Source organism: Pectinophora gossypiella, chromosome 17 (assembly GCF_024362695.1).
Source record: "Pectinophora gossypiella chromosome 17, ilPecGoss1.1, whole genome shotgun sequence".
In the NCBI taxonomy this organism is placed as follows: Eukaryota; Metazoa; Arthropoda; class Insecta; order Lepidoptera; family Gelechiidae; genus Pectinophora; species Pectinophora gossypiella.
The window spans coordinates 213355-225518 of record NC_065420.1 but is presented as its reverse complement, the minus strand read 5'-3'; the positions used below and the strand labels follow the sequence as shown (position 1 = coordinate 225518).

At 45.3% G+C, this 12164-nt stretch overlaps 1 protein-coding gene across 3 annotated transcripts; it reads left to right on the top strand.

The window, feature by feature from the left end:
• The first annotated feature begins 112 nt into the window (after positions 1–112).
• Positions 113–11083, top strand: LOC126374325 (protein VAC14 homolog). 3 transcript variants are annotated; one of them, XM_050020892.1, is made up of 14 exons: positions 113–747; positions 879–1029; positions 2521–2751; positions 3753–3970; positions 4148–4268; positions 4629–4728; positions 5212–5465; positions 5695–5818; positions 6587–6692; positions 7255–7429; positions 7981–8099; positions 8469–8548; positions 8825–8972; positions 9697–11083. In XM_050020892.1, exons 1-14 carry the CDS (start codon positions 647–649, stop codon positions 9836–9838), a joined length of 2070 nt encoding a protein of 689 aa, XP_049876849.1. In that variant the 5' UTR covers positions 113–646; the 3' UTR covers positions 9839–11083. The 3 variants fall into 3 exon arrangements, with proteins under 3 accessions (XP_049876849.1, XP_049876846.1, XP_049876848.1); XM_050020889.1 differs by having other exon boundaries at positions 114–747; positions 4605–4728; XM_050020891.1 differs by having other exon boundaries at positions 114–747; positions 4605–4728; positions 6587–6696; positions 7259–7429.
• Positions 11084–12164: the final 1081 nt, after the last annotated feature.

Genomic DNA, 12164 nt, shown 5'->3' with positions numbered 1-12164 from the left:
AACAAAAACCACAAAATATAATTATTGTTTCGATTTTTAAACTAAAATTGAACAGTCAAAAACTATAATAGTGACGTTGACTTTTGTTTTGTAGCGATGGGTCGTTATCGGTTTTTGAGATAACGTAACGTAAGCGTTATGTGATTTCCAATAACTAGTTTCTTAACTAGTGATTTTTATAACTAGTTATTTTCACAACGTTCTGAAGCAAACGTGATAATTGTAACGTAAAATCGTTTGGTTAGGTAGCAGTATAACTTAATTCTTCTTCACGCACACGTATTGTAAAACCAGTGATTTTGCGTGAGTAGTGAAAGTAGCCAAACATCGACGCTATGCCTTAAACATAAGAGTGAATTCGATTTAACTTTATGGCGTTGTGATTAAAAGAGTTATTGAAGACTGATGCCTATTTCGATCGTTTAAATGGCGTTATGAATATCACTAGTTTTTGTTGTAGTGGAAAACGAGTGATCACTGTTCGAGCTCGTAACTGCATATATAACCAGTTATGGTTAATAACGCCCATCGCTATTGTTTTGTTTGACAATTGATAAGTGGGTCTGTGGGTGGTCGGTTCAATCATCTTGGATTTCGTTTTTCGACAAACATTTGGCGTAAAACTAATGGAAAACAGATATTAACCATGTCGGAGAGAGACTACGCACCCTTAAGCATAGCCTGCGTCCGCGGGCTATGTGATAAGATATATGACAAAAGAAAATTCGCCGGCGTTGAAATAGAGAAGTATGAGCTGGTTTGCTGTGATATTCTTCCTTGTTTTGTGGACAGTCATAACATTAGATTCTTCTATGCAATGGTTAGAATAATTGCTACTTAAGAAACGTTATTTTTTCAGCAAACATGTGTGTTTTCAGGATGGTGAAAGACTTTAGCGACGCGAACAACACGAGCCAGATCAAGCGGCTGATCCGAGTGCTGGGGCAGGACCTGATGGCTTCCACCAACCCCAACGTCAAGAACGGGGCGCTCATGGGACTCTCCTCTGTGGCCGTGGGTCTGGGCAAGGTCAAATAACTTTAGAACCAGATTATTCTGTTACCCTTTAGCCTAGCTTTACCGTACATTTGTATTATTCCTCTCGTATATCGGTATTCAGGCGGCGTTTCAAAGTAAATATTTTGATTCGAAAAATGAATTAAGCAACCTAAATAGGTCCCTATTACATCCTATAGGGTCGCCTCCTCAACCACACGGCAGTGAATGCTATCTATGTAGATAGACATGATATAGTCAGACCGCGCCGCAGACCCTGGGATGTTGCTGTTATGACAGAATTTTTGTAATTGTATATTTGTTTTTTAATTTGGGAGAGATTTTATTGATTTGATATTAACTAATTGTACTTAAATCATACAAGTAGATAGATGTAGCCTTTATTATGAACTTATTCTAACAAAAAACAAACTGCTTTTTGACGTTTTTTAATAGTGCATTAGTTATCTTTCTCAATTTCAATATGAAGCACGACAACGGCAACCAAACTACAATCATATCGAGGGTTTTGACCAATAAACACAGCAAATGCTATCTATTGAGATAGACATTGCACGTCTCTTGGTCCAAGCCCTCGATACAATTCCTGGCACGCGAGATGCAGTTGCCATGCAGCAAGGCCAGTAAATTTTGCTGAACTTATTTATAATCATTTTCTACATAAGATATATTTAAAAGAGAGAGTATTTTTTGGCATTGCATGACTGTGATGCAGAATGGCATCATTGTCACTGTACAGTTGACAAACTAAAGAAAATGGGTACTACTCTTTTAGTCAAGCAGTGCATGCCAAATCAATGGGCAAATCAAATGCTGCCTTTAAATTATCTTCGCAGAAATTGGCACTCTGTGTACCCCAATTTGTAATATATTTATTATTTAATTCTATCAATATGTCCATTTCTGTACATAACAGTATGTTTGCCATGTACTTAGTTAAGAGTCTTTTTGTAATTATTTCTTTTTATTTTGGTGCAATAAAGTGCAAAAAAAATCAAATTTGTCAGAAAAGTATGGAGAGGAGCATCCTAAATGTTAGAAGAAAAGACAGAGTGAGACTGACCGATATAAGGAAAAAGACGAAGGTCAAAGACATAACAGAACACATAAGAAAAATTAAATGGCATTGGTCTGGACATATGATGCGAGAAAAAATTGAGAAATGGACAAAAGACGTAACTGAGTGGTACCCCAGATATGGAATAAGAAAGAGAGGAAGACCAATTAAGATATGGGAAGAAGAAATAATACAGCAGGAAATATGTGGAGAAGGCTGGCGAGAGACAGGGATAAGTGGAAAGAGCTCGAGGAGGCCTTTGTCAGAAGACAAATGGACGAAGAAGATAAATAACATTTTTATAATTAAATAATTTTTTTTCTAAATATTAAGTTAAAGTTAAAAAATAAATATTAAAAAAAATGTTTGTTTTTTGTTAGAATAAGTTCATAATAAAGGCTATATCTTTCTAAGTGTATTTGTATTGTAATGTATTGTTCATACAGGGTTGCGTCTCGTACCTGCCAGAGCTGATCCACCCGATAGTGGCGTGCTTCAGCGAGAGCGAGTCGCGCGTCCGCTACCAGGCGACGGAGGCGCTGTTCAACGTCGTGAAAATAGCGCGCGGCGCGGCGCTGGCGCATTTCCCGCTCGTGTTCGACGCGCTGGCGCGACTCGCGGCCGATCCCGAGCCGCAGGTCAAGCAAGCCGCCGAGTTGCTCGACAGGCTTGTCAAGGTATTATATTATTGTATATTATAATTATAACTCGTGCGATCAACTTGAGGTGGCAATTGTACTGATGACATAATATTAAGCATGCACGCCAGTATCAGAATAAGGTCACATCTGAAAAAAAAAGTCGCATGGAGTCACATTTCAGAGAGCTGTTAGCTTTACTGCAATGAGTAGGTTTACTTTTGACACAATGGAATTTTTCATTGGCATCTAAAAAGTAAATTGTCAATGGTCTCCATTGTATGTATGGTTGATCAATATTTCCCATTAATAATGGGAATATCCAATGATGAACTGAGTCATGGTAAAACAATAACAGAACCATTTTTAAAATACAACACATAACATAAATAGCACTGCAGGGCGCAGGCCTTCCCTCAATGAACTGGAGGATCATTAAATAAAATACAAAGTTATTTATATTTAATATTATCATCCTTAAATATATTTCCAGTATCAGTAGTCATCCGGTTCATTTACGCAGTATTATTGTGAGATCATAGGTAAATTATAAAAATACACTTGTAATAAATACTATGCTAATTAATAATGTAACTTTCATATCGTAATATAAATATTCATTTCATTATTTACATTTCACGACATTACAGCGCAGAAGCGCCATTACGCCGTGAAACTTTCATAATAGTATAGGTATGGAGACTTAACAAAAATAAGCACAAAGTAGTATATAATAATAACAAGTTTAGTGTTTCAGGGGTTACTAGTATGTCTGCTGAACTAGGTCCTGTTTCGGTTTTATGAAAAGAAGAAGCGTGTAATCTACTAACGGCAGCACGCTTTGTTGGGATTTCTATCATTGAATTCTTTCCATTGCATTTAAATTGTTTGTTGAGAAAATGTTATGAACGTGGAGTATATCAGCCTACTCCATTGGGTTTCTGGATACATTTAAAATCATATCGGACCTTATTTTTTTTGCGTTAAGTTACGTGATGTTAAGGTCGTAATTTTCTCAAGACACCGGATCTCTCTTCCAGGATATAGTAACGGAGAGCTCTATGTTCGAGCTGGCGGCGTTCATCCCGATGTTGCGCGAGCGCATGTACACGCGCAACGCGTTCGCGCGACAGTTCCTCGTGTCGTGGGTGTGTGTGCTGGATGCCGTGCCCGACATCGACCTCATACCGCACCTGCCCGACCTGCTGGATGGACTGTTCAAGATGCTCGATGACGCTAACCCGGAGATACGACGCATGTGAGATACCTATATATGTATATCCACCTTCTGCTGATATAGGCCTTCTCTCTTTTACGCCATTCTTTCCTTGTCCTGTGCATGTCTCATCGCCTACTTTTAAGGCTATATTTTATATTGGTAAAGTCTCCTCGTACATTTGTACCTACCCACAGTGACCTGTGAACATGTGTTCAGGTGCGACGTGCAGCTGTCGGAGTTCCTGCGCAGCATCAAGAAGCAGCCGGCGCGCGTCGACTTCCAAGCCATGATCAACATACTCATCACGCATGCGCAGTCCAACGAGGAGCTCGCACAGGTCAGTAATATATAGTTTATTGCTATTCTAGCATGTGTCAGGACCTTTATATTACGACAAGTTACAAAGACGACGTTGCGGAAATGTATATTCGCTTAAAAAATATCGTGAGCAGTTTCTCAGCATTTCGTTCAAAATCTTGTATAGAATAGAATATTTTAACTGAAAAAAAAACCTGCCTGAAAAAGGCTTGTCGTGCCTAGGACGCGTTATCTTATGATTTGATTTAGTCTTCGTTCGTTGACTTGTTACGACGACGCGTCCAAAGTGCAGCCGTACGTAAGTGTACGCGTGCGTGGTGCGCTCGTATTGAACGTGTCTGTTGTGACGCGCCAGCTGACGGCCATCACGTGGATCAAGGAGTTCGTGGAGCTGGCGGGCGCGGCCATGCTGCCGTACGCGTCGGGCATCCTGTGCGCCGTGCTGCCCTGCCTCGCCTATGCTGACGAGCCACGAAAGAGTATCCTTTATTAATATACCTATCACCTATCCTATATTAATATACGTATTACCTGTACAAATAATGCCTTGCGTACTGTAAATTTATATGTTACCGTACTAATTCGACTCGTGTGTATACGTATGTACACGAATAATACCAACCTTGTAAGTACGCACACTGAGTGAGATTGTGAACACCATGAGAGTGCTCAAATTGGATGCGAGTTGGTCGACGTTCATAGATTGTTCGTACCCTACGTGTACACAAGAATCGATTCGCACGAAAACGCATCCAAAGTGCCGCCCTTAAGTAGAGGCCTGCCAATAAGGAGGTTGCGCGTTGTACACTTAAACGGGTCGCGATAAATTCAACGGGCTTCGACCGATAGACGCATCGTATATTGTGTGTATATTCGTTCGTATATAACAAACGCCGCGCTTTTCGGTCGACCAATCTATTCTCGACTGTGGCACAATATGATAATCCTGAGCTCAGCATCAGGCATAAGAGAGACGGCGGCGACAGTGAATTTCCAGCTGACGAAGCTGGTGGTGCCCGAGCCGGGGGGCACGCCGCCGCCCGATGGCGGGGCTCCCCCGGCGGAGGCGGAGGGGGGCGGCGGCGAGGAGGGGGGCCGGCTGCAGCTGCAGGCGCTGGTGGGCGTGCTCACACAGATGCTGCACCACAACTCCGTGCACACCAAAGTTGCTGCGCTAGATTGGATACTACATCTCTACAATAAGCTGCCCACAGAGGTATGATTTTTTTTTATTATGTGTTAGTAAGTTAGCCATAGTAACTGATTATTTGTTAAATTTTAACTGGCTACTTTTCCTGATTAAAATATTCATCCCTCTCAAAATCGGGCGGACTATCGATAGGACTGGAACCCTAAAAATAATCCCGGTTCCGTTCGCTCCGATTCCACGAGAGTGGAGGCGCGCCCTGAGGCCGCACGTTGACAGCCGGCGCCGTTGTGTCCAGATGGTGAAGCAGACGGAGTGCCTGTGGGGCGCCGTGACGGCGTCGCTGGCGGACGGCGCCGACGACGTGGTGCGCCGCGGCCTGGCCGTGCTGGCCGAGGTCTGCTCCTGCTCCGCCACCGACGGTACACACCTACAGCACGCCTGGCGGGCTCCACACTAAACGTGTGCCACAACACTATCTAACAGTTTATCGCCTGTCAAACACGCCCTTAGTGATTATAGGGTATTTGACTGGGTCAAAGATAAAGTATAAAATGATAATCTAAAAATAGAAGCCGGTCGTAGATAGTCAAAAATCAATCTACGTCGTTTTACTGTGCGGCTTATTTTCGAATTTTGTTTATAAATCGAGTAACGATGAGTACGACCGACCGACCGATGAGTGAGGTAGACCGAGAAGGACTTATGAAGACCAAATTGGAGATGTCCTTAGAAAAGGTTCAATACGATCTACTCTGAACCGGCGTGCGTGTATGAAGCGATTGATGAATGTGGAGGAAGCAAGAGAAGTGTGTCAGGATCGAAGCAAATGGAATTCTATAGTCTCTGCTTACCCCGGTGGGAAATAGGCGTGAGTTTATGTATGTATGTATGTATGAGTACGACGTTTGACCGTGTTTATTGACGACGTCACAAGACAGTATTTCCATACAAACTCCAGAGCGAACTTTCGTTTTGACGTACGACTAGGTTGTCAAGTAGCCCATTACACCATGTTTGTGCCCAAGTTGTCATTTAGTCTAATGAGGTAATGACACGCTCCGGACAGACACTGCACAGGTGAATTGTCGGGGGTGAGGTGAGGTAGCTCGGAGCGGTGCGGGGCGGAGAGTATCCCTTGTTAATTGTATGGTATGTTAATGAGATGTACGGTGTATGTGACGGTGCAGGCGAGCTGGAGTCGAGCCCGTACTACTACCGGTTCCTGCGCGCGCTGCTGCGGCTGCTGGCGGCCGACGAGAACCTGCTCGAGGACCGCGGCGCCTTCATCATCAGGCTAGTGACGACACATTGTTATTGCCGACCACGATATTCATGAATGCCTGACTGCGTGGGTGACGGCAGGCCGGTGCTGTGCTTTTTCCCAACGGTGGGACGTATATACAATGTTTAAGTTATTATATGTTGTATAGTGTAATAGTAGTAGGTCATGTACCTACGTGTCGTAAAGACTGCTTCCTTTAGTGACGTTTGGGTAGGTTATAATAGAGATCGATACATCACTGCCACCTGTACACGTTCGATCTTTTAAAGTGTTAAAATCCTTTATAGCGATATGAGATGAAAGGTAAGCGGACATGATGATGTAGAGATATGAGAATCAAAAAAAGACGTAGGAATGTAATTCCGATACAAAGGATCACACATCACTGGATAGGATCTTTCATATCGGAATTTTTGATGCCTACGTCCTTTTTTGTTTCTCATAACTCTATAAAGGATTTTAACAGTTTGAGGGATAGACCGCGTGCAGGCGGCGGTGACGTGTCGATCTGTACCGTAAGTGCAAGCCCCGGGCGGGCGTGGCGGGTGTGTGAGCGCGAGGCTTGTGGTGCAGGCAGCTGTGCGTGCTGCTGAGCGCGGAGGCGGTGTACCGCGCCGTGTCGCAGGTGCTGCGGCGCGAGGCGGAGCCCGGCTTCGCGGCCACCATGGTGCCCGTGCTCAGCACGCTGCTGCTCACCGCGCAAGAGCTCTACCACCTGCGGCACCAGCTGCGCGCCTTCGACACACAGGTACCGACACCGGCCCGCCACATCAACGCAAAAGTTTTTTTTAACTTTTTGGTAACCTTAAAGCTGCGTTTCCATTTGAGCGACATTGAAGCGCAAAGGGTTGCCAACGTCCGTCGCGGATTCGTCGATTAGTGATCCACTTCAGTTTACTAGTACCTAGTAGTGGTCTTTACGAGGTGAAGGTGGAATATGCCCCTACAATGAAACTTCTTGAAACGTTTCACTCCGATTCCGTTTTAAGGGCTGAACTACATTTGGCCGCACCGCATCGCACTTTCCCATGCTTCTGTTCTCTTCTGTCACTCGGAACCGTTATTAGCTAGAGCGAGAAAAAGAGAATGTGCAATCGACAGTACGCTGTCGCACGCTATGCTGTGAGCACACCAAATGCAAAAGAACGCGACAGCGTGCTGCAGCACTGGCGGAACAGTTGCGGTTCCGTGCTGCCAGATGTGGTGCAACGCCCAGTGGAGGTGTAGCTGCAGCTAGTGCGGGCCCATGCCTGTGGTAGCTGTGGCCGCCGCCGGTGACCCGCGTGCTGGCTGTCGCAGGCGACGCACGAGCTGTTCAAGGCGCTGTACTCGTGCTGGTGCCACAGCGGCGTGTCGCTGCTGGCGCTCTGCCTGCTCACCCACAACTACCACCACTGCAACCAGCTCATCGCCACATTGTATCCTTTATTACATTTGTACCTATTTGTAAAAGATGGAAATTTCCACTTGGTATTACCTCAGAATCATGAGTTGAATTATCCCCTTTAGTATTCGTTACGATGTCACTTACACCCCGTACAAGTACATACAGGTAGCCGTGCGAGTACGTACGGGTATGAGTGACACCGTAACGAAAACGAAACTTGATATCAAGTGGAATTTCCTTTCGGAAAATTCATGAATATTTTTTCATACTTTTGCGACAGAAAATTCCACTTAATATCATTTCAGAATCATGGTCTGAATCATCCCTCAAACTTTTCGTTACGATGTCTCTAACACCCTGTATAAAAAAAATAGAATATATTTCCTTAGCCAGATTTCAGCGGCGACCTGGAGATCACGGTGGATTTCCTCACTGAAGTAGACAAGCTGGTGCAACTTATAGAATCTCCCATATTCGCATGTAAGTATTCGTATATATCAAAGATCTTACTATGCCTATTTCTTGGAAAATGTAGCGTGAAGTGATAACTTTAGAATATGTAAATGGTAATTGAACGACAATCATTCAAATCACGATTGATTTCTAAAAAAACCGACTAAGAATATGTGCACGTACCTTGTACACCCTCACGCAACAGCGTTGCGCCGTAATAGGCGTGATAGCGTGAGCGTAGATACGAGTGTCCGCCACTGTGCGCCGATACGGCGTACGGAGGCTGAGCCGAGTGCCCCGCAGACCTGCGGCTGGAGCTGCTGGGCGGGCCGGGCGCAAGCGAGCTGCGCGGCGCGCTGTACGGGCTGCTGATGCTGCTGCCGCAGTCCGACGCCTTCCACACGCTGCGCCGGCGCCTGCAGTGCGCGCCGCTCGACCACCAGCTGCAGCCGTCTGTATTGCCTGCCTTACCTTTACACGACACCATTTGCGCTATACTCACTATAGGGCCATCTCATACCTCTAAAGGAGTGTTAGTGTGTTGAGCAACTACTATCGTTTGCATCTAGACTCCTCCTGCCTCAGACTTCTCACATTCCATGTCCCTGCCTTAAGTGTTTTCCGCCCGGAGATTCTTCGCACCCCTGTCCCACTTAAGGGACGCCGGGAACTCGGGGCCATGGCTATATAAGACTTGTTCATTCATAAAGCTAACTTCTAGGGAAATAATAGTGTAGTGGTTTCCCGTTGCCTTCTGCACCAGCCATTTTAGGGGTTATTTAGATCCCAAGGTCGCTGTTGCCTCTTCCCTACGGTTACCCGATAGAGGTGCATGGTTATACCGCCATTGCTCGGTCGTCAGAACCCCGTCTGTTGTCTAGCAGGGAGCACCACGGAAACCCATTGGTCGCCGTCGCCTTTCGGCGCGTGCAGGTGAGGTTGACAGTTGGGCCGGAATAGATGTTATGCTCCGTTCTCCCCTTACTCCCATCATCTAGACTACTTGTATCTAATTGTTTATTTCATTAGCACGCTATGTAGTGCAACGCTAACTGCCAGTCACACTCATACAAAAATGTAATTGTTCCCGCCCGCGGCTTACGACCATTTAAAGTAAGACTGGGGCGCGGTGCGTGTATGCTTAGTATTGTTGTTGATGTGACGACGCCGCGCAGGAGCCGCGCGCCGCCCGCGGGGCCGGCCGCCGCCATCCCCTGGGACGAGCTGCTGGCCGAGTTCAAGCGCGTGCAGGCGGCGCGTCGCAGCCACGCCATGCTGGAGCGGCCGCGGGGCTGCGCGCCCAGGGGGGGCTCGTAGCGGGGCTGCGCGCCCAGGGGGGGCTCGTAGCGGGGCTGCGCGCCCAGGGGGGGCTCGTAGCGGGGCTGCGCGCCCAGGGGGGGCTCGTAGCCGTAGCGGCGAGGGCCGCCGTGTACGCGGGTGAGCACAGCATCGCATACTGCAACACTAACATACCGGTCGCACATTGGATGAGCTTTCGAATGAATTTATTTCGTGCATGTATACGTGAGACAAGTGATCTATGACTACCGATTCGTACGGAACTTGGGCGCGCTAGCTGTCATATTAAGATTGAGATGATCATGTGTACGCACGAGTCGAATTCGTACGGAAAGACATATAAAGTGTGACCAGCCTTACACGTTCACCGTCGTAGATTTTAGTGTTTATATGGTGAGTAGTGTTGGCAGGTATCCCGAGTGTCAGGGTTCTTAAGAACCGTCCCGCGCACCATCAAACACATGTCCCTATTTATCTCACTTAAACAATTAAATATTTTTTAGTCTGTTTTACATTGTCATTTTTGTGATATATCTGAAAATGAACTGTCTCACCCCGTCGCTTACATGAAATAATACATAATCGAAACGACAAGAAGAATACCAGTGGATAATACGATGTAGATATTGTTATTTAAAACAAGGTAGTATAACGTTTAAAGGCTCGTCATAGAGAATGTCCGCAGTGTGTGACCACTGGGCGGCGACGCTCGCCACATTGCGTCTCTTGTAACAGTATAATTCCGGTTTACTAAGTAGATCGTAGATCTTTCTATGTGACAAGCTTTTAATTTAATTATGATAAGTTATTGAGTTATTTAGATAGCTGAAAAATAATTTTCTAGCAATATTTTAAGTCACATGCATAAATAGATTAAATTTTAGCTGTAAATGGATTACCGCATTTTGAACGTCGATTAGAATATAGAATGCCCTACAAAGCACTATATGCATTAGGTATAGAATATATTTTTTTATTAAAACTTGAATGGTCTGCTAGTTTGTTAATACGACCTCGGAACTAACTACATGTTAACTGGAACAAATTAAAGTAAGTAAGGGAAATAGGCACTAGGGGATCACATGCGGAGTATTATACTATAATATAATATTGTAAATACAATAGAGACGGTTATTGTGTATAAGATCATTTATTGTTGTAAAATGTGTACATTCCCAAACAGAGTAACCTATCAATAATATTCGTGTGAAGAAAACGATTTTTACAATTTTATTGCTATATAATAAAACTTAATTACAATAATGCGTTTTTCTTATAATTTAGAGAGCACCCTGTATACAATGTTGACTTATGACTAATAGAACATACTCCCGGGATTATATGCCTACGATATATTAAATACAAGTGAGGAATGCGTCGTTGGCGACAGCCTTACGTGTAATGTGTGTGACTGGCCACACACTGGCCGTGTGTTGGAACCACGTGACACCCACTTACGTACTGCACACCACTGGTAATCTACTTACACTGGTATCGATTGTGTGTGTTTATATTATTGTTATTTTATACTTTATACAGCCTCTGGCAATGTAACTATCAGTATAATACACCAATGCAACAACAATGCCGCTAGTAACAATATATTTTGTAAACGTTCCTATTGGATTAGCAAGTTTAAGAAGTCTTCTAGTATTATTACTGTATTTGGAATCTTAAGGAAGGAAGTAAAATTATGATTCTATTTTATAATTTATTACATTATAAATGCATCGAAAAGGAACTTAGGCGAGGATACAGGCTCGTTTCTGCGTGTCGCCGGTGTCGCGGGAGTGGTGGGTGCGGTCCGTGTCCACCCCGCACAGCACGGTGGGCGAGGAGCTGCGCGACGTGGAGCCCGACCACGGCGGGGTGCTCTCCGACGAACTGTCCGTGCACTGCGGACTGGCCGAAGCTTCCGCGGCGGAGGGGACCCAGTCTACTTCTTCGCTTATCGATACGAATCGTGCCGGAAGGCCGTCGTAAACTATTCGGTTACAATCTTTCAGGTCGAAACCTCGTCCGTTCGTATCGAAACCGTTCGGAGTCTCTATTTCGATAACAGTATCGACAGGTTCATCGTCAGGGACGGAAGGTTCGAAACTACTCCGAGGCGTCGCGTCGACTTCGTCGGGGACGACTCCGCCGTCGGGGCGCACGTCGGAAGAACAGTCGTCGCCGTTCGGATCTCGAGGCGGAGCGAGATGAGATTTAACATCGAGGACAAATTTCGTCCGGTTAAAGTTTAGGGGGACGCTGTCGCAGTCACTAGGGTCACTTGGAAGGCCTCGGGCGGACGCGTCCGACGCAGTCGAAGCGTCGGCTTCGGCACTCGCGCCGGGGCGGG

What these genes read in the sequence shown, in the direction of transcription:
- LOC126374325 (XM_050020889.1), top strand. Translation starts at nt 647, where the DNA reads ATGTCGGAGAGAGACTACGCACCCTTAAGCATAGCCTGCGTCCGCGGG. An exon ending in GCCGGCGTTGAAATAGAGAA is followed by an intron (nt 748 to 878) that starts GTATGAGCTGGT and finishes GTGTGTTTTCAG; the next exon opens with GATGGTGAAAGACTTTAGCG. An exon ending in TGCTCGACAGGCTTGTCAAG is followed by an intron (nt 2,752 to 3,752) that starts GTATTATATTAT and finishes TCTCTCTTCCAG; the next exon opens with GATATAGTAACGGAGAGCTC.